This window comes from Mesoplodon mirus (assembly GCF_964341445.2).
Source record: "Mesoplodon mirus genome assembly, chromosome: 9".
NCBI lineage: Eukaryota > Metazoa > Chordata > Mammalia > Artiodactyla > Ziphiidae > Mesoplodon > Mesoplodon mirus.
In genome coordinates this window covers 104796093-104823998 of record NC_138985.1, presented here as the reverse complement: position 1 = coordinate 104823998, position 27906 = coordinate 104796093, and the positions used below count along the sequence as shown (strand labels likewise).

At 38.0% G+C, this 27906-nt stretch overlaps 1 protein-coding gene across 2 annotated transcripts in view; it reads left to right on the top strand.

The window, feature by feature from the left end:
- The window catches only part of TPK1 (thiamin pyrophosphokinase 1), a 336199-nt gene that overhangs the window by 132665 nt on the left and 175628 nt on the right, over positions 1-27906 (top strand). For both annotated transcript variants that reach the window (XM_082631771.1, XM_082631772.1), the window contains exon 5: positions 20935-21007. In XM_082631771.1, the coding sequence (XP_082487897.1) occupies positions 20935-21007 (73 nt within the window). The remainder of the gene's footprint in view (positions 1-20934; positions 21008-27906) is intronic.

Sequence of the window (27906 nt, the reverse complement as noted above, 5' to 3'; positions counted from 1 at the left end):
TCTCCACTTCGTTTAGTTGTTTTTCTGGGGTTTTATCTTCTTCCTTCATCTGGTACATAGCCTTCTGCCTTTTCATCTTGTCTATCTTTCTGTGAAGGTGGTTTTCATTCCACAGGCTGCAGGATAGTAGTTCTTCTTGCTTCTGCTGTCTGCCCTCTGTTCAGAGAACTCTTGATGATGAAATGTTATCTCTTTTTGGGCTGGTTCATACTAGACTCGGATAAGCCAAGAGGATGGAGGGTGGCCCTTCAAAGCTACGGTGTGTGATGAATTATAGAACAGTTGCAGAAGCGTATGAGGTAGTTTTAAACAATAGCTATAAATTCTTTTATAGTTAATATTCTGTGTGCAGTAATTGTATAACTACTTAGAAAACTTCTAAGAGCTTATCATATTGTGTTTGGAATCATGGAATGTAGTGTCTGGCTTCTCTGATTCTTTTCTGTTTTTAATCAGCTTTGTTCAGGAATAATTTCACACAATAAAATTCATTTTAGACAGAGAGTTGAATTCGTTTTGAAGTGGTTAACAGTTGTATTTACCACTTCAGGCAAGTTGAAAAGTTGTCCATCATCCCTCAAATTTCCTTCCTGTTCCTTGGCAGTTGATCCCTTATAGTCTAGCTCCTGCAGCCTTCTAGAATATCAGATAAATGGAATTACAGCGTTTGTTTTCTTTTGTCTGACTTTTTAACCTATCCAGTGCTTTTGATATTGATCATGTTTTTGTGTACCTTTTCACTGTTGAGTAGGTTTCCATTATATGGGTATACCACAATTTTGTTTATTCATATAATGCAGTTGATGGACTTGATTCTTAAGAATTACCTTTTTAGTTGGAATTTGTTATCATTTCTTCATATGCTTTGGGAGGAATGTTAGTTCTGTTAGCTAGAACCAAACAAAAATTGCAAAGTTGTCACTTCAACCCCAGAGGTTATGTAAGTAGTAGTAGACACTGATGTATAAGGCCTCTGTTTTCTCTATCATAGTGAAAATTCTGCAAAAGCTTGCTCAGTATCATAGGCTTTTATGGAATAAGATATATAAATATAAAACTGTTGTGCAGTAAGTTAGTATCAAGTATCTGAACATACATCGTGATCTTAATGACCTCCAATATATGTGACAATTGATTTCAGTCTACCTGTGACTATAGTTTTCTTAGTGATTGGGATTTATTTTCAGTCATTTCATGACATAGTTGAAACTGTACTTTCAGTATGCTTTAACATGCGTAAAGAGGAAACATGTACTTTGCTTAAGAAAAACCAAAGATCTTTGGGTTTGCTTGATTCTTATAAGCCTAGGTGTAAGCAATATTTAGTCATTTGCTTTGGCAAGTTTTTATTAAAAAGTATTTATGCAGTCAAATTACTAAGCTCTGTAAGCATGTCAACATTACTGAGTTTTTGAATCAAAATGATGGAAGGTAAAAAATGATTAGCTCATTTAAAAGAAAATTTATAATAGGAGTCTTGGTATTAAAGAACCCTACACAACAAACTGTGAGGACATATTTATGTTGAATTATTGATTGGATTAGTTTAGTAATATATTATAGTCTGTTGGTTATCAAATGCTATAAATCAGAGATCCCAAAGTTATCCATGCATGGCTCCTGAATCATTTCGGGGTATTGGAGGAGGGGAAAGTCTGTATGTAAAGATGCTATGTTTGTCAGATCATGCATGAAGTCAAAATAAATTTTCAGAGTGACATCATTTTGAGCAGCTGCAGGATGTCAGTTTTCAACTAAATTTAATCAGGGGCATTGTTTTTTATGGCTATTCTATTTCATAAAGTATGTTCCTGACAAATCGCTTTTCCTTTCTTGCACTGGGGGTGAGTCTTCAGAAATAAATTACCTTCAGATGATTTTTCAGAGAAACCTTGATCATCTGTCAAAAGTTTTGAGTAACACATGGCTCTATTAATTTTATTTTTTTTAAAAACTGAATTTTTTTAGCACTTGTTAATACCATTGAAGAGCTCATGTATTTCATCACATTTTTTTGCTTATTTTCAATATATTATTAGATTGCTGAGTTAAATAATAATTGAGAGTAATCATATAATATCACATATATGTTGTATATTTATATAATCACATATATACCTCATGTATGTACTATATACTACATATTGTATATATAAAATATATAATCACATGATACCACATATATATAATTGCATGTGCATATATGTATATAATTTTTAAGAAAAATTATGGAATGGTCCCTGTCTGATTTTTCATATGCATTTACATACATGCGTGCTTACATACACACACCTAGCACACCTAGATACTTCCTGCATGATTTTTCATTATTAAAATTTTGGTTTTGTGCGGTTGGACCAAGTGTACACAGAATAACTTCAACAACTAGATGGCATATATGATTTGTTGACACATCATTATAGCACATGAAATTTGAGTTGATGATGAGATTGTCCCTAAGTCACCTGTGGCCTTCCTATTGTTAGAGGACAGAAAAGTGACAGCTGGAGTTCAACTAGCAAGGGCTGGTCAATGAACTTTGTGGGAAAATATCCAAATGGCAGTTACACCAAGATGAGCACTGAGCTATCACTTGCAAACCTGTGTTTTAGATCTGAGAGTTGTATTCCTTGAAAACTTCAGTTTTGCCTCTGTAGCCAGAGGGTTTAAGAATATGTTAAAGAATCTGAGAAAGGGCATCTAAAATACAACAAGAAAATATTTTACCACCATAAGAAAAAAATCCCTGTGTGTATGTATGTGTACTTATATATATATGTATATACACACACATACATATTATATCATAGTTGTTTAACTCTTGGGTATTATTTACCTTAGGAAGTAGAAGAGACCTAGAGAAAGGAAGGGAACCTAAATAAGGAGCAAGAGGACATCAATCTGTAAATGCACAGGCTGAAAGGAGCTAGAATGAAAAATGATGATGATTAAAAACGTTGACTTACTCTCTAAACTCTGTGATGTAGAATTGCATTTATTACTTTTTGTCAAGTGAGATTAGCAGTGCTTCTGCTTGGACTATGGGAAAGAAGGTGTTGTCTCTCACCACGGGGTTTAGACCAGTGAGCTCTTTCTTTTTGACCTTGGGTATCAGGGTCCATCCATTTCTGCTGAATACCTGTAGGGGTGCTTGACAGCTGGGGTGTGCAACTTAGGGCCAGAGGACATGAAGGAAGAGGTTGTTTAAGCATTAGCACTCTTTGTCAGTGATGACTTAAAATATTTGTGCCGTATTGGTCTCCTACTCAGCATATTGTTGAAAACACCATTGGAATGCCCATTGAAATGTCAGCGTGCACCCCAGTGTTCATGGCAGCACTGTTTACAGTAGCCTAAGACATGGAAGCAACCTAAGTGTCCATTGACAGATGAATGGGTAAAGAAGATGTGGTCTGCATACACAATGGAATATTACTGGGCCATAGAAAAGAATGAAATCATGCCATTTGCAGCAACATGGATGGACCTAGAGACCACCATACTAAGTGAAGTCAGTCAGACAAAGACAAGTATCATATAATATCGCTTATATGTGGAATCTAAAAAATGATACAAATGAACTTATTTACAAAACAGAAGGAGACTCAGACCTAGAAAACAAGCTTATGGTTACCACAGGGGAAAGGAGGGGGAGGGATAAATTAGGAGTTTGGGATTAAAATTTCCCCACTACTATATATAAGATAGATAACCAACAAGGATCTACTGTATAGCATAGGGAACCATACTCAATATGTCTTAATAACCTATAATGGAAAATAATTTTTAAAATATGTATATATATATATATAGCTGAATCACTTTGCTGTGCACTTGAAACTAACATAACATTGTAAGTCAACTATATTCAACAAGAATTTTTTTAAATGTCAAGGAATTAGTTTTAACATTAAATGAAGATACTTTGTTTGTTTGTTTTAATTTATTTATTTTATTTATTTTTGGCTGCATTGGGTCTCCGTTGCTGTGCGCGGGCTTTCTCTAGTTGTGGAGAGCGGGAGCTACTCTTTGTTGCGGTGCATGGGCTTCTCATTCTGGTGGCTTCTCTTGTTGCGGAGCATAGGCTCTAGAGCGCAGGCTCAGTAGTTGTGGCGCACGGGCTTAGTTGCTCCGTGGCATGTGGGATCTTCCCAGACCAGGGCTTGAACCTGTGTCCCCTGCATTGGCAGGCGGATTCTTAACCACTGTGCCACCAGGGAAGCCCAAATGATACTTTTTAACAGAACACTATATCTGATTCATTTATGAAAACTATAAAAAAGACCCTTCTTTTAAAAAGTCATTTACAAAAATCTTTCTTTTGCTTCCTTCTAAGTGTTACAATCCTTATCTTTAAAAACTTGGCTCATGTCTTGTTTCCTGGTAACTAGCAATTTCCGTATCTAAGTCAGGCACAGATTCTCTAAGCAGCCCTTTACTGTCACTCCGCATTATGTTGAACATTTCTATGAGTGTTTCTACTTCGTTGTACAGAATTCCTTGTTTTCATTTTATTCATCTTTGGAAATAACACTAGTACCCAGGATGAGGTTTGACAAATAATAGCTGACAAATAAATATTTTTAATTGAGCAGGTTAGATGGTTTTCTCTGAAAATAATAATACTTTTCCTACAGGTAAGTCAGTAAATGATAAAACCTGAATGAACTAAGGTTATTTGTTGACTAGATCTCTTCCTTTACCAGGTTAGGTTCAGTTATTCCAAGTCTCTTTTACTCTGTACATCCTTCCTGGATGGTCTTTTATCTAGTGCTTCCCTTAACTTATCATAGCATTTATCACAACACGCTGAAATCACCTGTTTGCGTGTCCCACCAGCCTGTAACCCCAGTGAAGGCTTACTGGCTTTTTCTCTTTCTCACCCCCAGTAACTAGTTCACTCTGTGCTTAATAGTTATTAAAGCATGATTAGGGGACTTCCCTGGCGGTGTAGTGGTTAAGAATCCACCTGCCAATGAAGGGGACACAGGTTCAAGCCCTGATCCGGGAAGATCCCACATGCCCGGAGCAACTAAGCCCATGTGCCACAACTACTGAGCCTGCACTCTAGAGCCTGTAAGCCACAGCTACTGAGCCTGTGTACCACAACTACTGAAGCCCGCGTGCCTAGAGCCTGTACTCCACGACAAGAGAAGCCACCGCAATGAGAAGCCCGCGCACCGCAATGAAGAGTAGCCCCCGCTCGCCGCAACTAGAGAAAGCCTGTGCGCAGCAATGAAGACCCAACACAGCCTAAATAAATAAGTAAATACATACATACATAAAATTGAAAAGGAAAAAAAAGGAAAGCATAGATTAAAAGAAAACATGATTAGGCATGATCTTCCATAAAAATTTGATGTATTTTTCTATCATAGATTAAGTATGAAAGCATATTTCTGACCCAGTAAAGTCATTCTTAAATTTTTTTTTCAAGAGGAGAATTAGAGATGGTACTAACAGCTCTTCTGTTAGTCTTGTTAGGAGCTCCCTTGTTGTAAAAAACATCTTTACTGGAGCACAATTGCTTTTCAATGGTGCGTTAGTTTCTGCTGTATAACAAAGTGAATCAGTTATACATATACGTATATTCCCACATCTCTCCCCTCTTGCGTCTCCCTCCCACCCTCCCTATCCCACCCCTCTAGGTGGTCACAAAGCACCGAGCTGATCTCCCTGTGCTATGCGGCTGCTTCCCACTAGCTATCTATTCTTCATTTGGTCGTGTATAGATGTCCATGCCACTCTCTCACTTCGTCCCAGCTTACCCTCCCCCCTACCCGTGTCCTCAAGTCCATTCTCTAGTAGGTCTGTGTCTTTATTCCCGTCTTGCCCCTAGGTTCTTCGTGACCTTTTTTTTTTTTTTCTTAGATTCCATATATATGCGTTAGCTTACGGTATTTGTTTTTCTCTTTCTGACTTACTTCACTCTGTATGACAGACTCTAGGTCCATCCACCTCACTACAAATAACTCAATTTCGTTTCTTTTTATTTAAATTTTTTGTGTCCCTGGGTTCTTGGTTGTAAAGAACAGAAAAAAAAACTCTGACCAACTTACACAACAACAAGAAAACTCTGCAAACGTATTATAATTGACAGAATAAGTGAGAAGCCTGAGGGGGTTGGGCTTGGGAAGTAGGCAGGAAGCTGGAAACCAGATCTACAGCTATGTTTGTGTTCTAAGAACAAGAGGCTTGCAGTCAGCCTCTGTGAGCCCAGCACTGCGGGCTGCAGATGAATTCTCAACAGTCTCTCGTTCCTTGCGTAAGAGCACGTGACTGACCAAGTGGACGTGGTTAAGGGAATATCTGCCCCTGCCCTTGTTTCTCAAGGGGGTGGGAGTCCTGTCTGTTTCTGGAGTGGGCTGTGCCTAGCATCAAGACTCACAACATGTCAGTTTCTGTATAAAGGGTTAGGAAGAGCCAAAGGCAAATACAGGTAAACGAAACCAAACGCTTCCTACGGATCCCCATCCACAGCATCTTTCTTTGGCTGCCTGGGACCTGGGACAGTCTAGTGGTCTTTATCAATCTTCATATTTTTCACTCCAGTGCACCTCCCAACCTTAATATTTAGTGTCATGTAAAATGCCCCTAGTTATGAGATTTTTTTTTTATTCTTCCTGGTCTTAATGACAGTGAATTAAATGATTACCTGTCATGCATATGAAAATACCTTTCATGCATTCAGAGAAATTTAATAATGTTCCTCCCAAGTTTTAAAAAAAAGTATACCATGTACACTTCCTTAATTTTATAAAAGCTTGTAATCAGAGGATTCTGTGTATTTTCCCTGTCTTCATGTTATCATATATTTTTTTCTGAGTAAACTCTTAAATCCCACTCTTAGGATTAATGATTTTTCTGGGGGGGGTGTAATTTTTTAAAGATACGTTTTGCGTTTAAAAACAAGTTTCTCTAAATGAAATATTACTAAGACAAACTACATTGCACAACATAGGTATTTCTTTACCTGATCTGGATCTTTGTGACAATTGAGTTTAAGAGAATACAATTTTTTTTGATTTGTAATATGTAAAAAGGTTTCATTATTTGAGAGCACAGTTTTGCTTTAAAAATACAATAATAGAGTGTTTTTTGTTTTTTGTTTTTTTTACAGAATTTCCTTGGTTTGTCTTTTTTAGATGACAGTTTTTCAGATGGATTCCTTTATTAAAAAATATTGACAAATTTATATACAGGAAAAAACTGTTTTCTGACTTGAAGCATAGTATTTAAAAAGGCAGCTGAAGCCGAGAAGCTTAGAGTGCAGTCTTCCCTGTACAACTATCATCATGTTTTTTCCTTCATGCAAAATTCACTTATTTATCACTAGCGGCCTCTAGTGTGTATTTAATTTTCTTCCTGCTAGGCTGTAAATTAGTAGGTTATTAGTAACTGGAGAGCAGTTCCATGTGTTAGGATCAAGAAAAACAGCTATAGTTTCTGTCATCTTAGCATTGCATCAGTCAGTGGAAAGGACATTTTCACATAATGGTGTAGCCTTATGAGCCCTATTACCAGTAGTAGGGTGTTCATCGTGACTTTCCTCCGTGTGGCAGTTGTTCTCTGAAGTATACTTCTGATACACTGGGAGAAAGCAGTGATAGTCTTGCACTGCACTGATGCATTCTCATGCTTTTAATAGGATGGAATCATGTTAGGATACAGGTGGCAGAAGTTACCAAAACCAGAGATTTTAGCCAAACCATACAGCAGAAGTCTGAACCAAACTGTCCTTAGTTGTCCAATTTTAAACAAAACTGTATTCAAGTGCTTTTTAAAGTAGTCATAATTACAAATAGTAACAATACAAAAATAAATTAGTTTAAATGAATCAAATCTGAATTATTTAGTATTTGCCTTTGGTTTTTTGTTTTTACCTTTATATATTCCTTTTTTTTTTTTTAAAGGCACATTCTCCCCTACCCCAACCCACCCTCCCACTTACAGAAGTAATTCAAGTTCATTACAGTGAACTTGGAGAATACAGGATAATACAAAGTGAAAAATAAAAATTACCTGAAATCACCTAGATTCTCACTGTTTATATTTTTACACACATTTTTCAATTTCTTATTTTTCTAAGCTTGTTTCTCTTGTTGAGTGTATATATGTGTGCATATGTAATAAAATAGGAATTTTTATGCATATATTATTTTATATCATACCTGTTTTATCAACATTATATTGTGAATACATTATCATATCATTAAATATAAATTTTATGTTCTTATTTATCAACCATTCTCCATATATCAGGAGTGTTTATTGTTCATAATTTTTTATAACTCTGATGAGTAAAACTTAGATAAGTTTTGTAAGTAAAACTTTGTACACATTCCTGGCTCTTAAAATAGATTCCCGGGAATTTGGATATGAGGTCAAAACTTATGAATTAAAAAATTTAAATTCAAGTTAATAATTTGCTTTCCATAATATTTGTGCTTATCTGTGCTTTTATCAACAATGTAAGATCATATACATTTCTCTCCACTCTTGCCAGCTTTGTTAATTTATTGCTGTGTGATGCAGGAAATTATGTTCAATTGTTATTTTAGCATGTTTTGTATTATACAGTCATTCCATATGGAAGACATTATTGTAGGAATTGGGGGATGCAGCAGGGAACAGAATGCCTGACTTCCTTGAAGTTTCATGGAGTTAGACAAGAAGTCAGATAAATAATGAAAATACAAAGTATGTTACTAGTGATACGGAGAACAGAAAAGCAGGAGAAGGGGTAGCATATTTTGTGGTAGGGTGGTAGAAATTAAAGGGAGGAGGCCTCACTGAGAATGTGACTTCTGAGTTAAGACCTGTAGGAGGGGAAGAGGTGGGCCACTTGGAATCCACAGGGAGAGCAGTGTAGGCAGAGGGAATGAGGGAATGCCTGTGTGGACAGTGTGACACCCGAGAATGGTGTCATTTAATAACAAACCACCACAAAACTTAGTGGCTTTAAACAACAATGATTTATTGTTGTTTCCAGTCCTAGGGACAGCTAGGCAGATCTGGGCTCACTCGCATCAGTCCTGTGGGTTGGGTAGGCACTTCTGCTCACGACGTTAGCTTGGAGACGGGACTTGCTCACATGTTTGAAGGTTGTCTGCCTATAACCTGGGTCACCTGACTCTTCTGTCTTACCCTCCATCCTTCAGCCTCAGGCTTGCCCACAGTTCTTCTCATGGCAACAGGGGAGGGCTCCGGGAGAGCAAAGGGGAGGCTGTAGCTCCATTGGAGGCCTTGGTGCATAACTGCCAAGACATCACCATTTCCACTGTACTTTGTCAATCACAGTAAGTCACCAGGTTAATACAGATTCAGGTGGAGGAGAAATAGGCTTGTGTTGGCACCTCTTGATGGGAGGATCTGGAAAGTCACCTTAAAAAGGAGTATAGGGCTTCCCTGGTGGCGCAGTGGTTGAGAGTCCTCCTGCCGATGCAGGGGACGCGGGTTCGTGCCCCGGTCCGGGAGGATCCCACATGCCGCGGAGCGGCTGGGCCCGTGAGCCACGGCTGCTGAGCCTGCGCGTCCAGAGCCTGTGCTCCGCAACGGGAGAGGCCACAACAGTGAGAGGCCCGCGTACCGCAAAAAAAAAAAAAAAAAAAAGGAGTATAGATGGAGGGGGAAAATAATTATGGATAATTTTGCAAACCGTCTGCCACAGGTATGAGGGGGAAGCTTATTAGGGGGAGAGTGGTTAGAAAGTTAACGGAGGGTAGATCTTGTAGGGCCTTTGTAGGTAATACTAATGATTTACTCTCAGTGAGATGGGAAGCCGTTGGGCAGTATTGAGCAGAGGATTGGTCTACGCTGTCTTATCAGCATTCTAGCTTGGAAGATGGTAAGAAAGAGCAAGATTCAGGATACATTCTGCAAGAAGCATCTATAGAACTTGCTGACAAACCAGTTATGAAGAGGAAAAAAGAAGCATCAGGGATGAGTCTAAGGATTTTGGCCTGAACAACTAGAGAAGATTGATTTTTCGTTTAATGAGATTTGGAAGACTGTAAGGGGCGGGCAGCATTGGTGGGGAAAGGAGCAGAGATTCAGTGATAACATGTGTGGAGTTTGAGGTGTTTGTTTTATATCTCATGTTGAGTAGAATGTTCAGTCCCTGAGTCTGGAGTTGAGGGAACATATAAGCTTCAGAGCCATCAGTATACAGAGGGCACTTAAGGCCAAACGACTTGGTAAGATAACCTACTAGTAAGTGCAGACAGAAGAGGAAAGAGGTCCAGGGACTGAGCTGCGGGCACTCCAGTGTTAAATGCAAGTGAAGTGTAAGAACTATCATGTAGACAGAGCAGGAGTAACCAGTGACTTACAGGGAAAACCAGGAAACCATAGTTCTTAAATCAAATGAAGAAAGGGGATCAAGGAACAGAGAGCAATCAGTTCTGTTACGTGCTTCTGATGGATAAAGTAACATGGGAGAATTGATCATTAGATTTAGCAATATAGCAATATGGAAGCTTTGAAGATTGAAAATGTAAAAGCTCTATATACACATACATACCTATATAATGATGATAAATTATATATACACACACATTAACACATTTAAGTTCCTTCTCTTTGTATCATATCTTTGATTTCTCCTATTTGATTTTATTTCTATTTGAACCAACTGTTGGTGTCAACTTTATTTGAACAGGGATGGTCACCCTTTGTCTTTTATATTTCTTCTAAATGTTTTCCATAATATGCTTTTTACATTTGTTCATACTCATCTTCTAATGTTTTTACGATTTCAAGGTGACCTATACCTAAGCCATTATCATCAGATTATCAATTCTTTCCAGTTCCTGTAAGACAGAAATCATTACTAAGTGCTATAGAGAAATTCCTGAGTTCTAGTCCCTGTCTTTTAGGGTAATGGTTCACACATTCATATATAATGGATGGAAGCAGCAAGGTAAAAACAGAAATTTTCAAGGATAGGAAACGCAGTATTTACTTTAGCAGGTCAGCATATGCCTTAAATTCTTCTGTCATTTTCTTAAATAAGGTTTAATTCCTGCTATGAGGGAAGCTGTGGGGAAAAAGGAAGAATAAGAATTAAAAACACTATACTAGCAGAATGGTTAGCTAGGCAGCTTATTACGCTTGGCTTTGGAAAATGTGGCAGGAGCAGATGACCTATTAGTGACCCTAATGGCATTTATCACTAGCTGTATTTATTGAATTCTGTGTATCATGTCTCCACTGAATCACAGAGAGAAGCATAAAGCAAATAAATTACACAAAGTAAATCACTCTCAGTGAGCTAGCCTTTTATATTAAGGTGAAGAATTGGCATTAACCCGTATATATGCTTCGGGGCTCTTTCATGTTTGTAAATAAGACAAGATGAAGCCTTCCACTCTGCATTATATCAAGCTTAGCATGATTCCCCTCAATACACATAGCATTTTCTGGCACTACCCTGCACCCCTACCACTACTGCCTTCTAGGAAAATAATCCCGTAGCTTACTTTCTATTCAAATAACCTCTCTCATTCCTTTCCTCTCCTCACCACTTTTGGAAAATAAGTAATTACAGAAAAGGGCAGGAGGGGAAAGCGACCTAATACTAAGAGCCAGAGGAAATATTTAATTGTACAACTTTTATTGCATTTAGTGTGCAAAGCCCTGTTCTGAAGCTAAAAGAAGTACTAAGTCATTCTCCCGTGTTTTAAAGATGGTAACATCGCCAGCCACATGTGAATACAGGTGACTGAAAGTCACATCAGCTGTCATCTAAGAAATGAGGAAGTGACTTCGTGGAGTATATACACATGCTTTTCCTTCATTTCCTAACTTTTCTTTCACCTCTTCCGACTTTTTTTCTTTTCATTGCCTGAATGCGGGCATTATGTTTCTCTCTCATCCTCTTGTCACGATCTCACTCTTTTATCACTTTTCATGCAGAATCACCTGTTACCAAGCCTTGGCTTCCCTTTCTCTGACTGGCCGGCTCCCCTAGTCTGGCAAGTCTGTGTTCTTCTGTTGCATTCTGTGCTTGACGGAGTGTCAGTGATTCTCTTCTATAATATCCATGCTTAGATTTTGAACTGTTTGGATCTGTAACTTTGGTATCTGCAGCGTGGCACACATTGTATATATTTAATAAATCTTTGATAAATTAAGTATCCCATGTATGGAAGATTCACGAGTATATCCTTTTACCTCTGACCTCTCCTCAGTGCTCTCTCTGCATTTACAACTTTCAGCTGAGCTTGGGCACTGAAATATTCTGTAATCTCAAACTCCAACTGTCTAAAACTCTAGTTCTTATTATTTTGTCTTAACCAGTGGTATTAAGATGAAATCAAATTTCTGAGACTTAAATATTGATTTTAGTCTTTCAAAATTAAAATTGTTTCCTGTTTATGGAGAATGTTGAGAGGGAAGTTTCAAAAGATGGATTGAACCATTTTATAGATGCCTTAATGACTAGTCAGTCTCAGGAATAGATGTTCCTCAAATGTGGTGCCTTGTTAGAAGAGTTTCACACTAAATCATGGTGCTCGCCATGTGCATAGTTGGGCAGCAGTTAGCGTTGTATAAATCGTGACCCAGTCTCTCTATCTCTTATCCAAAAACCTCATTTCCATCCTAAAACTTGATAATGAGTCTTTTAAGAATAGCATCTTGCAGGAATGACGAAAGTGAATAAAATGACAAGACGCTATGTGCTTGAGTGTAGTTTATATTATAAATTTTGTTTTCTGGAAACCCACTGTATAAATATGATTTAGTAGAAAAACTGTCTTTTCACAAAACCTATTGTTTAGGTCTTGACACATCATTCACCTCAGAGGAAACTTGCTAGGTTATATGCAATATATAAAAAATTTTTTAATGACTTGTTTATTGTCTTTGATGTGTATTATGTGACTCAGTATGTGCAGGCTCTGGTCTCCATATTTTTAGTGCAAATATTGTATAAATTTTACTTCTGTCATTCTCATTTCTTAGTGTTTTCATCTTTCTTCAACTCTTTGTGGAGCAAAGGAAACAGTACGTTTTGGGCATAGAGTTGATATTAAATTTTAAAACTACTTCTCTTCTGAAATCTTTCTACCTTAGATTTTGCTGTTGAATTTATTATTTTTTTTTCTTCTTTATATCTCGTCCTTCTTTGGTGCCAGCTCGACAGGTCATTAATTAAACATGTAAACTGGTTCTCTGGAATGGAAATAGTCTCACTCCCGAAACGACCGGTTGGTTATGTAGTGTTACCTGAGCTTTGAAAATCTAGCAAAGCCACAAGGGAGGACGCAAGTTATCCTTCTGTGTAGAGAAAAATCCATTCCCATGTGTCCTGAAAGCCACCGACAACACATTTCACCACCTGCATGTATAACATTGAACTGCCAGCATTGGGAGGCAGTACAGTGATTTCTGAAGTAGCATCTGATATATATGCTTGGTACAGTTGTAGTAGCGTCTTACCAAATGTTATATTAAATAGTAAGCTTTTTGATTAAATATGTGATTTATAAAATTGCTGTTAAATTATTACTTTAAAGAATAATGTTCACAAAAAGAGGAAGGAAGACGAGTGAGGGGAGGGGAGGGAAAGAGTGGAGAGGAGGAAGTAGAAAAAATGGTAAAAAGGGAAGAAAAATATAATTATAATTATATAATTATATAAGTTAGTGGGGCAATTAGGCTAGTGTGAATTATAAGTAGGATAAAATATATTTCGAAAAATTGAAATCCACAAGCTACTTTAATGACATATGATTGATTTTTAATTAATAACAATTTCATTCTGTATATAAATGGAGATTTTAAAGTCTCAAATAGCTTATTCTCTTAGTGATCATACTTCATTCCAGGAAGTACTGATTTACAGTTGATGATTTTGAGCAAGTGAGAAAAGAAAGAATATTGTGTGTCATGGAGCATACCTTGTATGATGTCAGTCCCGTTACATCTATTAAGTCTTATTTTTGGCCCATAGCAGGAGTTGGCAAACTATAGCTTGCAGGTCAGCTGCCTAGAAGTAAGGTTTTATTGGAACACAGCAGTGCCCGTTGTTTTCCTACTTTCTACAGCTGCTTCCTTGCTATCATGACAGAGTTAAGTAGTTGAGACAGAGACATTATAGTCCACAGAAGCTAAAATACTCACTGGGTCTTTAAGAAAAAAATTTGTTGACCCCTGGCCTAGAATATGGTCTGTTTTGAAGAATATTCCATGTGCAGTTGAAAAAGAATGTCCATACCTGCTGTTGTTGGCTGGAGTGTTCTATAAATACAGGCATACCTCAGAGATACTGTGAGTTTGGTTCCAGACCACTGCAATAAAGCAAATGTTGTAATAAAGCAAGTCACATGGATTTCTTAGTTTCCCAGTGCATATAAAAATTATGTTTACACATACTGTAGTCTATTAAGTGCACAATAGCCTTATGTCTTAAACTACAATGTATATATCTTAAATTAAAAAATTTCTTTTGCTAAAAGATGCTAGCCATCATCTAAGCCTTCAGTGACTCATCATCTTTTTGCTGGTGGGGGGGGTCTTGCCTCAGTGGTGACGGCTGCTGACCGCGGAGGGTGGTGGATGCTGAACGTTGGCATGGCTGTGGCCATTTCTTACAATAAGACAGCCATGAAGTTTGCCACATCAACAGACTCTTCCTTTCATGAATGACTTCTCTGTAGCATGCAGTGCTGTTCGATAGCATTTTACCCACAGTAGAACGTCTTGCAAAATTGGAGTCAATCCTCTCAAACCCTGCCACTGCTTTATCCACTAAGTTTATGTAAATTCTAAATCCTTTATTATCATTTCAACAGTGTTCATAGCATCCTCACCAGGAGTGAGGCTTTCGAGAGCTCTCTTTCTCTGTATGGTTCCATTTTCTGCATTTTCAGGCTCTTCACCTTTCCTTAAAATTAATCTTGGTCTCCTCAAGTTAGGGAGGCCGTAGGTCTCTTGAGTTTTCCCTCCTTGTGCTCTGAGATAGAAATTGCCTTCAGAAAGAAAGCTGAGGAATAATAGGGGCTCATCTTATTTGTTTCCCTTTTTTTTTAACAGCAGCTGTCCTGAGCTGCCTGCTTTCCACTGTCTGAATACCATTGTTTAGCATATTTTGTCTGATTTTTCCAAGTTGTTACAGTGAGAGGTAATTCCCATAGCATGGGCAGTAGTAGCTGTCTATATATTTTAACTTTTTACTGATTCATAAAATATGCATTGTTTATTTTGAGTTAGAGTGCTCCGTTACAGAACTGAATTATTCATTTGTTTGTTTGTTTCCTGACTAGAATGAAATATGCTTTCACGAAGCCTCATATGATTTCATAATTGTGCCTCTTTTTACCACTTCTCTATTCATTAAAATAAATCATAAACCTAGAAGCATAAGCAGAGCACACCTAAGGATTGATAGCTTATGGTATGGAGTAACTTGGTACTCACACTGCTGCTTGATTACCATGCACCTCTGGTTGGATATACAAGTAGGGCAGATTTCAAATAAGGGCCAAGATTTTGTGAGAAGTTAAGTTGCCTATTCTAATGGAAGTGTAGCAAGAAAATTTTCCTATGCCAGGCACAGTAATCCTTCAACTCAGAGAACACTTACATTAGCCTACAGTTGGGCAAAATCATCTAACACAAAGTCTATTTTATAATAAAGTGTTGAATGTCTCACGTAATTTATTGAGTACTGTACTGAAAATGAAAAAGAGAATTATCGTGTGTCAGTTGTGTACCCTTGTGATCCTGTGGCTGCCCAGCATCTCCAAGAGAGTATGTCATATCACTAGCTTAGGAAGAGATTAAAATTCAAAATTTGAGGTGTGATTTCTACTAAATGCTTATTGCTTTCACACCACTTAAAGTCAAAAAATCTTAAATTGAACCATTGTAAGTCAGGGCCCGTCTGTATTTAAATATCTTTGATACCTTTATTAGGGACTTAGTAAAATAACCTGATTATATCTATAAACACAGTCAAAATGTGGTACCATTTTTACTTATTGTATTTTAGATCAGCCTTGATTTTTTCCTGCCTGTTAATTAAGTTATGCAGTTTTGCAGAGAATATTAGCTCAAACCTTTGAATGATCAATTCCTGTTTCTTTACATTGGATACCATTATTTTTTTCTTGTATCTGGAGCCATATTCTTTCTCAACAATGCTCTCAAAATTTCTCCTCCTAACATATTCCTTTAATCAAGATCCTATCCTTTATTTTTTTTAATTTTTTTAATTTTTTTTTTTTGCTGTACGCGGGCCTCTCACTGTTGTGGCCTCTCCCGCTGCGGAGCACAGGCTCCGGACGCCCAGGCTCAGCGGCCATGGCTCACAGGCCTAGCCGCTCCGCGGCATGTGGGATCTTCCCAGACCGGGGCACGAACCCGTGTCCCCTGCATCGGCAGGTGGACTCTCAACCACTGCGCCACCAGGGAAGCCCCTATCCTTTATTTAGCCACGAGCACAAATCCTTCTTCCCTCTGCCTCAGTGATACTTTTCTAATATATACAGGTTGACCAAATTAACACTGATTAATAAAATCAGGAGGAGAATAATGCAGTTATATAGAGAACTTTCTCCATAAGAAACTCTTACTCCATTTCGTAAATGCATGTATCTGGGAGGCTGTAGACACAGCTGTTAGAGAATAAAGACGGTGCTGCCTGGGTGTGAAATTTGGTTCTAGCTCTTATTAGCCTTCTAACCTCGGGCAAGTTACTTAGCTTCTCTAGTAATAACTTTGACTTTAACTGAATGGCTTAAATCCTGCTTGCTGTGTGCCGGGCATCTTCTAAGTCCTTTACATGTATTAACTCTTAATCCTCACAACCACTCCACATTATCCTCATTTTACATAAGACGAAATGAGGCTCAGAGAAGTGAAATAATTTGGACAAGCTAAGAATTAGGGAGCAGGCGTAGTAAGAAGTTCATATTGAAGGTTTCTTTCCTTGTTCTTTTCCACTTCCCCCTTGCCCTTCCTTCCCTCTCCTGGCCTTTTTCTTCCCTTTTTACCATTTTTTCTACTTCCTCCTCTCCACTCTTTCCCTCCCCTCCCCTCACTCGTCTTCCTTCCTCTTTTTGTCCTCTCTTCCTCCCCCCGCCCCTCTTCCTTTTTCTCCTTTTCCCTCCTACTCCCACTTCTCTTCCTTTCATCCCCTCACCCCTCCTGCTTCTCCTCCTCTGCCTTTTCACTTTATTACATTATCGTCACCATCTGTGTACTTGGTGCTTTGGGGGATACCAAGATCAATCAGAGACCTCCTGCTCCAAGAACTTGGTCTAGAAGAAGCCAAAAGACATTTACAGAAATTGCTTAAAATGAAATGGAAAGTAAGAGATTCACTGCTGCGGAAGGTGGAAGGGAGTGGTTGTATCTTCTTTGGGAGCAGAGAAGGCTCTGTGGTCAGCAAATGTCTTAGGAAAGACAGTCATTGCGTGGTAACACGCCATGGTTAAGTATATCTTCTATATGTGTCAACCTTTCTCTCAGTTATTGCATGTGATGGATCTTTAGCTCATGAACTGCTCTCAACTCTTTTTGATCTCTTATGTTGTCATTAGTGAGAAACAAGTGCAGTAATATTTAAAATATAAATACCAAAGAGTCTATGCCATTTTTGTGGAGTTTGTAACACCTTTTAATACTAACAAGTCAGTGCTGGTAGACTGAGGATACCAAGAAGAGGTCCACTGGTGTGACGTACATCAACAGTAGACAGAAATGTGATCACTGGTGACACAAATCCGTTTACTCTTCATCAGTTGCTATGTGCAGTCAGTCTCCAAACAGTTTTGAAAATTATCTTCTGTGTACACTGTCTTTTTTTTGTGTATGTGTGTGTGATACGCGGGCCTCTCACTGTTGTGGCCTCTCCCATTGCGGAGCACAGGCTCCGGACGCGCAGGCTCAGAGGCCATGGCTCACGGGCCCAGCCGCTCCACGGCATGTGGGATCCTCCCGGACCGGGGCACGAACCCATGTCCCCTGCATCAGCAGGCGGACTCTCAACCCCTGCGCCACCAGGGAAGCCCTACACTGTCTTTTATATCATAATATAGTTCCTCTACATCTGTGAAGTGTCATCCCCAATAAGTACCTCTTCAGAATGCCCAGGTGCCTTGGCAACAGGTGCCTCAGAAAATGTTAGGTGGGCTTTTAATTGCAACGTCCAAAAGCACATTTCAGGAAGATTCAAAAACTAGTGTATTATATCAGGAAATGTTATAATTATTTTAGTTATCTCAGCATGTATACCAGGTGTATTTTTGCTATGAGTCTTTTTAGAAATAAGCATCCTTATTCATTTTAAAAGCCTCTATGTTATACTGGAGAAAATTATATTAAAAATTTACTGAAGTTGGTTGTCTTTTATTTATATAATTTTGTCTTCCTGTTAATATTTTACATGAATATATAAGTGAATTTACATGATTGCTTTCCTTCATTAATTGCAGAGTAAGAAGAATATCTAATGCTCTTTAAGACGATATATCCTAGAGGATAGATGTTCAGCTGACTACATTTATCAGCTTTTATTTTTCATTTTATTTATTGTCAAAAAATGTAGTATTTGGAGACTGCCAAATTGATTCTTGATATTTGAGGTGCTAAAATTTGTGGAGGAACATAGAGTAGGTCTTATTAGGACGTCACGTGATTTGGACTGCACAGAACCAGAGTCCTAAGTTAAAATGACTGCTTTACATGGTGAAGTACTGGCCAAACTCACTTGACACACAAAACTCACTTGACTTCTTAGATTTCAATTCCTTTAAAAGGATAATGGAGGTATTGGAGGAATGGTTTCTTTTATCCTTTCCAGCAATGTCTCAATCCCTTTAAGTTGCTATAACAGAATACCATAGACTGGATTGTTCATAAACAACAGACACTTACTTCTCCCAGTTCTGGAGGCTGGGAAGTTCTAGGTCAGAGTGCCAGCAGATTCACTGTATGGTGAGGTCTGTTCCCTGTTTTATAGATGGCTGTCTTCTTGCTTTGTCCTCATGTGATGGAAGCGGGGAAAGCTTTCTGGGGTTTCTCTTATAAGGGCACTCATCTATTCATGAGGGCTCCACCCTCTTGAACTAATCACCTCCTAATTTAGGTGTTAGGGTTTCAACATATGAATTTGAATTTTGCAGGGACATAAACATTCAGACCATAAGAAGCATGAATATTCTGTGATCCTTATGCGTTTTAACTTGTGTATGGTTGAATGGTGGTAAGTGGAGGCATTTGAAAGAAAGTTTGAAAATGAATTAATTTTGGCAACAGGAAGAAAAAAGAGGTGTGAATTAATAGTCTATCTTTAGTCCTAATTAAGATATAAGGGAGTTACCAAAATAGGTATAAAATGAAATTTTGAAATTCATAGATACTATGGTAGGGACGTTTTGAGGAGACAAGTTTGTAGGAAGATGTTGAAACCAGGCAAGGTGATTTAGAAACCTATTTTACTTCCCAGTTTTGCCTTATTCTGAGAGAACTGTTGTTTTTTGCACATGGCTGATGTTCAGTGAATGTTTCTGAAATCAATTGATTGAAAATTTTAATAAAGTAACTATCATTGTTTAATGAAAAGACAAAACTATGCAGTTTATATGGTACAGAACTCTGTGGTAGAATTTTCTCTTAACCATTTAGTCCTAAGAAGATGTATAGATCAAAGAAGAGTTGGTCCAGCATAGACTAGTTAGAGTTGACCTAAGAAGTACTATTTACAATTGGGTTAAGAAATTAAAAACATTGTAGAATAGAACAAGGTTAGTATGGGTTTTTAAATACTCTTCCTTATTAATTCTCTCTGTTTAGTAACCGTGACCTTTGTGGTCTTGCAGACCTATCTAGAAGATTCCTATTTCTATAAATATGTCAGTAGGATATTTAGAAAATGTTTTTGGACTGACTCCTGCTCTACAAAGAATGCCTAATCCTCATCATCATTTGTTCAGTTCAAATCTGCTGGAAGTTTTGAACTGTTATAAGGGTAAAATACTATCAAAGTTTGTATATATTTGTAGAAGGTACTATGCAAAGACTATGAGTCTTTGTGATAGGGTTTTGAATTGAGAGCTTTTTTTAAACCAATAATCTTCTTTAGTCTTTATATATATTTTTTTAAAATAAATTTATTTATTTATTTATTTATTTATCTTTGGCTGCATTGGGTCTTCATTGCTGAGCGCAGGCTTTCTCTAGCTGCGACGAGTGGTGCTACTCTTCTTTGTGGTGTGCAGGTTTCTCATTGTGGTGGCTTCTCTTGTTGCGGAGCATGGGCTCTAGGCACGTAGGCTCAGTAGCTGTGGCTCATGGACTCTAGAGTGCAGGCTCAGTAGTTGTGGCACACGGGCTTAGTTGCTCCACGGCACGTGGGATCTTCCCGGACCAGGGCTCGAACTCGCGTCCCCTGCATTGGCAGGTGGATTCTTTTTTTTTTTTTTTTTGCGGTACGCGGGCCTCTCACTGTGTGTGGCCTCTCCCGTTGCAGAGCACAGGCTCTGGATGCACAGGCTCAGCGGCCATGGCTCACGGGCCCAGCCGCTCTGCAGCATGTGGGATCTTCCCCACTGGGGCACGAACCCGTGTCCCCTGCATCGGCAGGCGGACTCTCAACCACTGCGCCACCTGGGAAGCCCTGGCAGGTGGATTCTTAACCACTGCGACACCAGGGAAGCCCCTTTATATGTTTTTTTAAACAAGATAAATATTGACTGATAGTGAGACTAAGTTGACGCCTTAGTTGGATACGTGGAGTTGCCCTCAATCATGCTGTATAGAAACTAAGCGTATAAGACATAACATCCCATTCACTCTGAAAATAGGCTCTTTTTCTTTTTCCTTTTGAGTACATTAGCTCTCTCTCTGGTCCTTATAATCATAGTTTTAAAGGTTAGCAATGAAGTAGCCTTAAATAGTTGACTTACCTGGAACTCTTTCTTTCAGCTTTGTGCCTGAATTCATCAGTGGAGACTTTGATTCTATTAGACCTGAAGTTAGAGAATACTACGCTGTTAAGGTAAACCATTAACACTTCTATATTTAAGGTCTTTCTCATATGATTGCTTTCCCTATGTTTTTTCCCTGGTTTTCTGGGTGTATGTGTAGGGATTGAGAAACTCATTGTTTGGTTACTTTGTTACTTAATAAGTTTTTTCCTAGCAATTGTCATACACATTCAAATGGAAATTTAGAACATGACAAGTGGGAACACTATCTTAGAATTTCTGTGACCATCAGTTAAACATTAATGCTTAGTCTTTTAAGCATGGATATTTTAAATGAGTTTATAGTTTTTATGCCTCATTAAAAATATACTACATTGTCTACATCCTCATTAATTATGTATTTTTCACACATCATTTTAAATTTCATTTAATGAATGTATTGTATTTTACTTAACCAATTCCCAATTGATGTACTTTAAATGTTGTCCATTTTATTGTAAATGAAAAACATCTTTGTAAGTGAATTTTTATAAAAATCCCTAATTGTGTGTGCCTAGAATTTTAGAACACGTTATTTTTTTTTAATATTAGTTTTCTTGAAACTATTACTGAAATAATAGTGTTATTCAGAACAGAACTACTCTGTTCTGAATAACACTATTCATTACAGCTTGAAATTAATAATAATGTACAGCTTATTAAGGTGTTCATTTTGTCACTATTGTGCACATCTTCCAAAGATCCTTGCCACTTAAGAACATACAAATGATCTAATTGCGAATGATAAAAGACACAGGAGTGTCTTATACTAATTAATGATTCAAGCTTTCACTGGCTTTAGAGGACAATGCAGGGTTTTTAAAATGAAAATTATAGCCTCAGCAGTTCTTCAACCCACAACACCATCATCTGTGTTATTCTGAACTGGCATTAGTAAATTGTGCATTTTTAAAAGGAACAGCAGTTATTGAAAGAAACTTTAAATTCTTTTATAAGGCTCTGGGATGGATGAGATAAATTCATAAAGAAGAAAGAGGAAAACTTTTGTAGGAAGAAAGGAGGGAGGGGGAGGCAGGGGAGGATAGAAGGAAAGAAGGGAAAAGGAAAAAGAAAAGAAAGAGAAAAAAGGGAAACATGAATCTAGGTGAGGAAACAAGGTTACCGAGGTTATAAAGTGTAGGCTGTTGTGATGGAAATTCTGGGGCCAGCAGTGAATGCAGATCTGTGCACACCCCATCTACCCACCAGCTGATCAGCCTTTCCATCAGCAAATGAAGACTGCTCCCACGTCAGTGTTTGATATTCATGCTCAATTACTTTAACAATGGCATGTTTCTATTCATTCCCCGCAGTCTCACTTCTCTTTAACTCCATACCTCAACCTCCTTGGGATGGAAAGCCCTCAGCCTTGCTTACAATGCAGAGTCTTGCAAATTCATAGACATTAATCATATTTTCGGGAGCAGAAGAAACAGCAGGAGAAGCAGGGACAAACAGACTCAGAAACCAGTTGAAGATCTGGCCAGATGTGACTCTTCTCTCTCTCTCTTGAATGCTGCCAGCTTGCCAAGACTGCAGGTGTCAATCTGACAGGATGAGGAAATAGCAGGAAAGCATGGGAAGCCAGCTTTTTTTGTTTCTGAATGGCTCAGGGGTGAAGGGAAATTTTGAGTTAATACCTTTAGATGAATTTCCCTTATATTTCCTGCTTCACTTTTGATTGTAACCTCCAAAGCTAACTTCTATTTGTTAAGATTTTGTTTGAAAAATAAGATTAACCGAATCTTCTAATTCCTACATTGCGTGCTTCTAAGTTGATGTAGTACAATCTAGGTTTTTTTTTTTTTTTTTTTTTCATGTATCGATGAGAACTCACTGCTTTTGAACTCTTTGGATCTGTTCTTAGAGGGTATCAGTGATGTCTTGTATAAGCTAATGTGCCCTGTAGAGCACATGGCGAATGTTTGGCTGCAGTTTTAATAATGATGGTAATGACAACAAGTTAATGCAGCATTACACACAATTCATATAAGCCATTATCTCCACCTTAAGCAATCTTTAAGCTGCTCTGTTACAATTGAAAGGAGGTTATTTCCACTGAAAGTGGAAAATACACTTTTTTCCTACCTGGTTTGGATCATCAATGAAGCTGAAACTGAGGCTCTATTGAAGAAAGTAAAATAAGGAAGAAATTTAAAATGCTAAAGTTTTGTTAAAATCATAAAGTCGATTCGTAGCCAACATTGGTTCATACGACTTTTTTCTCCCAATAGATATATCATTGACTTATAGGAAAAATCCAGGTTTATGTGACTATACGTGACTTTTACTTGGTTTGCCTGCTTAATTTCTGAAAATGCTGAAATATCAAGTAGTTGGTTTGTCAGCTTTTAAACAGAATATACCCTAATTCTTGCCATCTGTATTCGTTAGTTATTGCTGTGTAACAAATTGTCCTAAAATTTAGCAGCTTAAAACAGCAAACAGTTCTTCTCTTGCACAGGGACTCCGGGTAAGAAATACGAGAGTCACTTAATAGGGTGGTAGTGGCTCAAGGTTTCTCATGAGGTTATACTGTAGCCTGGTTTTTCCGTCATCTCAAGGCACCCCTGGGGCTACAGAAATTTCTTCCAAGATTATTCCTGTGGTTCTTGGTTGGTTTTACTGGCTGTTACTTCTTACTGGCTCTTGGTTGGAGACATCAGTTCCTGGCCATTGGGCTGCTCACAGCATGGCAGGATGCTTTCCGGGGAAAGAGGGAGGGAAAAGAAAACATGTATGCAAGAGAGCCAGCCCAAGACAGAAATAGTGGTCCTTTTTTTTTTTTTTTTTTTTTTTTTTTTTGTGGTACGCGGGCCTCTCACTGTTGTGGCCTCTCCCGTTGCGGAGCACAGGCTCCAGATGCATGGGCCCAGTGGCCGTGGCTCACAGGCCCAGCTGTTCCACGGCATGTGGGATCTTCCCAGACCGGGGCACGAACCCGTGTCCCCTGCATCAGCAGGCGGACTCTCAACCACTGCGCCACCAGGGAAGCCCAATAGTGGTCTTTTTTATAACCTAATTTCATCAGTGATATATCACCTTACTATCTCTTCTGCCAGTTGTTATTAGTCACAAAGACCAGCCCTGGTACAGTGTGGGATCAGGCTACACAAGGGTGTCAATGTCAGGAGACATGGATCATTGGTAACCATGTGGCGGCTGGCTGCCAAGCTATCTGCGCTGGTACTGAAGAAACTGGATTGTTAGGCAATGAGAAAGATGTTTTAATATCATCATAATGCATTCTTGGTCTTTAATTAGTAATATGTAAGAGGAAAGAAGAAAACATAGCCATTAGCGATTTTTCTTCGATTAGGTCTCTGTATGCATAACCTGCTTCAAGTTAGGTTACATACCAACCACCTAACCACTAGTCTTTATGTCTACAGCCCTTAGTTATCTATTCCTCTGGGTTTTGGACAAGAAGGGGGACAAGCTCTGGTCTACCGCTTAATTCCATATGGTCCACAGGGTATGACCAAGATATACAATTTATACCTCTTGTTAGTTAACGTGCAGCAGTGTGAAAACTGCATATTTTACAGAGCAATGATGTACCATTGGATTCATGCCAAAGACGTAATTTGAAATTTCAGTTGAAGGACAGTGTGACTTGTAACTATCAATGTATTTTTCCATGCTGATTGCTCCATGTAACCTGTTTTAATATTAAACATATAGATACAATAAATGTTGATTATATGTAGTTATAGTCCAACTACTTGTGATACACTTCCTTGATGCATATGGTATGCCATTCTTTTTTTTAACAAGAAATAGTTTATTTTATGACTTTTATACATTGACTTAATTTTTAAAATATTTAATATTTTCAATGTTATTTATTCTTCTTAACTTATAGAGAAGTATATATTTTTAATTTTTTAATTTTTAATTTTTTAACATCTTTATTGGAGTATAATCGCTTTACAATGGAATGTTAATTTCTGCTTTATAACAAAGTGAATCAGCTATACATATACATGTATCCCCATATCTCCTCCATCTTGCATCTTGCTCCCACCCTCCATATCCCACCCCTTTAGGTGGTCACAAAGTGCTGAACTGATCTCCCTGTGCTATGTGGCTGCTTCCCACTAGCTGTTTTACATTTGGTAATGTATATGTGTCCATGCCACTCTCTCACTTCTTCCCAGCTTACCCTTCCCCCTCCCTGTGTCCTCAAGTCCATTCTCTATGTCTGTGTCTTTATTCCTGTCCTGCCCCCAGGTTCTTCAGAACCATTTTTTTTTTATTTTAGATTCCATATATATGTGTTAGCATACGGTATTTGTTTTTCTCTTTCTGACTTCACTCTGTATGACAGACTCTAGGTCCATCCACCTCACTACAAATAACTCAATTTCATTTTTTATGGCTGAGTAATATTCCATTGTATATATGTGCCAATCTTCTTTATCCATTCATCTGTTGATGGACACTTAGGTTGCTTCCATGTCCTGGCTATTGTAAATAGAGCTGCAGTGAACATTGTGGTACATGACTCTTTTTGAATTATGGTTTTCTCAGGGTATATGCCCAGTAGTGGGATTCCTGGGGCGTATGGTAGTTCCATTTTTAGTTTTTTAAGGAACCTCCATACTGTTCTCCATAGTGGCTGTACCAATTTACATTCCCACCAAGAGTGCAAGAGGGTTCCCTTTTCTCCACCCGCCTCTCCAGCATTTACTGTTTGTAGATTTTTTGATGATGGCCATTCTGACCAGTGTGAGGTGATACCTCATTGTAGTTTTGATTTGCATTTCGCTAATGATTAGAGATGTTGAGCATCCTTTCACATGTTTGTTGGCCATCTGTATATCTTCTTTGGAGAAATGTCTATTTAGGTCTTTGGCCCATTTTTGGATTGGGTTATTTGTTTTTTTGATATTGAGCTCCATGAGCTGCTTGTAAACTTTGGAGATTAATCCTTTGTCCTTTTGGGCATTAATCTCCTTTTAACCTTTTGGAGATTAATCGTTTGAAAATATTTTCTCCCATCCTGAGGGTTGTGGTTTTGTCCTGTTTATGGTTTCCTTTGCTGTGCAAAAGCTTTTAAGTTTCATTAGGTCCCATGTGTTTATTTTTGTCTTTATTTTCATTTCTCTAGGAGGTGGGTCAAAAAGGATCTTGCTGTGATTTATGTCATAGAGTGTTCTGCCTATGTTTTTCTCTAAGAGTTTTATAGTGTCTGGCCTTACATTTAGGTCTTTAATCCATGTTGAGTTTATTTTTGTGTATGGTGTTAGGGAGTGTTCTCATTTCATTCTTTTACATATAGCTGTCCAGTTTTCCCAGCACCACTTATTGAAGAGGCTGTCTTTTCTGCATTGTATATTCTGCCTCCTTTATCAAAAATAAGGTGACCATATGTGCGTGGGTTTATCTCTGGGCTTTCTATCCTGTTCCATTGATCTATCTTTCTGGTTTTGTGCCACTACCATACTGTCTTGATGACTGTAGCTTTGTAGTACAGTCTGAAGTCTGGGAGCCTGATTCCTCCAGCTCTAATTTTCTTTCTCAAGATTGCTTTGGCTATCCGGGGTCTTTTGTGTTTCCATACAGATTGTGAAATTTTTTGTTCTAGTTGTGCGGAAAATGCCACTGGTAGTTTGATAGGGATTGCATTGAATCTGTAGATTGCTTTGAGTAGTATAGTCATTTTCACAATGTTGATTCTTCCAATCCAAGAACATGGTATATCTCTCCATCTGTTTGTATCATCTTTAATTTCTTTCATCAGTGTCTTATAATTTTCTGCATACAGGTCTTTTGTCTCCTTAGGTAGGTTTATTCCTAGGTATTTTATTCTTTTTGTTGCAATGGTAAATGGGAGTGTTTCCTTAATTTCTCTTTCAGATTTTTCATTATTAGTGTATAGGAATGCAAGAGATTTCTGTGCATTAATTTTGTATCCTGAAACTTTACCAAATTCATTGATTAGCTCTAGTAGTTTTCTGGTAACATCTTTAGGATTCTGTATGTATAGTATCATGTCATCTGCAAACAATGATGGCTTTACTTCTTCTTTTCCAGTTTGGAATCCTTTTATGTCTTTTTCTTCTCTGATTGCTGTGGCTAAAACTTCCAAAACTATGTTGAATAATAGTGGTGAGAGTGGGCAACCTTGTCTTTTTCCTGATCTTAGTGGAAATGGTTTCAGTTTTTCACCATTGAGAATGATGTTGGCTGTGGGTTTGTCATATATGGCCTTTATTATATTGAGGTAAGTTCCCTCTATGCCTACTTTCTGGAGGGTTTTTATCATAAATGGGTGTTGAATTTTGTGAAAATCTTTTTCTGCATCTATTGAGAGGATCGTATGGTTTTTCTCCTTCAGTTTGTTACTGTGATGTATCACATTGATTGATTTGCATATATTGAAGAATCCTTGCATTCCTGGAATAAACCCCACTTGATCATGGTGTATGATCCTTTTAATGTGCTGTTGGATTCTGTTTGCTAGTATTTTGTTGAGGATTTTTGCATCTATGTTCATCAGTGATATTGGCCTGTAGTTTTCTTTCTTTGTGACCTCTTTGTCTGATTTTGGTATCAGAACCAAGTGATGGTGATGGTGGCCTCATTGAATGAGTTTGGGAGTGTTTGTCCTTCTGCTATATTTTGGAAGAGTTTGAGAAGGATAGGTGTATCTCTTCTCCAAATGTTTGGTAGAATTTGCCTGTGAAGCCGTCTGGTCCTGGGCTTTTGTTCGTTGGAAGATTTTTAATCCCAGTCTCAATTTCAGTGCTTGTGATTGGTCTGTTTATATTTTCTGTTTCTTCCTGGTTGAGTCTCAGAAGGTTGTGCTTTTCTAAGCATTTGTCCATTTCTTCCCGGTTGTCCATTTTATTGGTGGTATGCCATTCTTAATTTATTATGTAAAGCCTCCTTTTCAGATAGCTGTGACATCTTTGTGTTTCCCCTT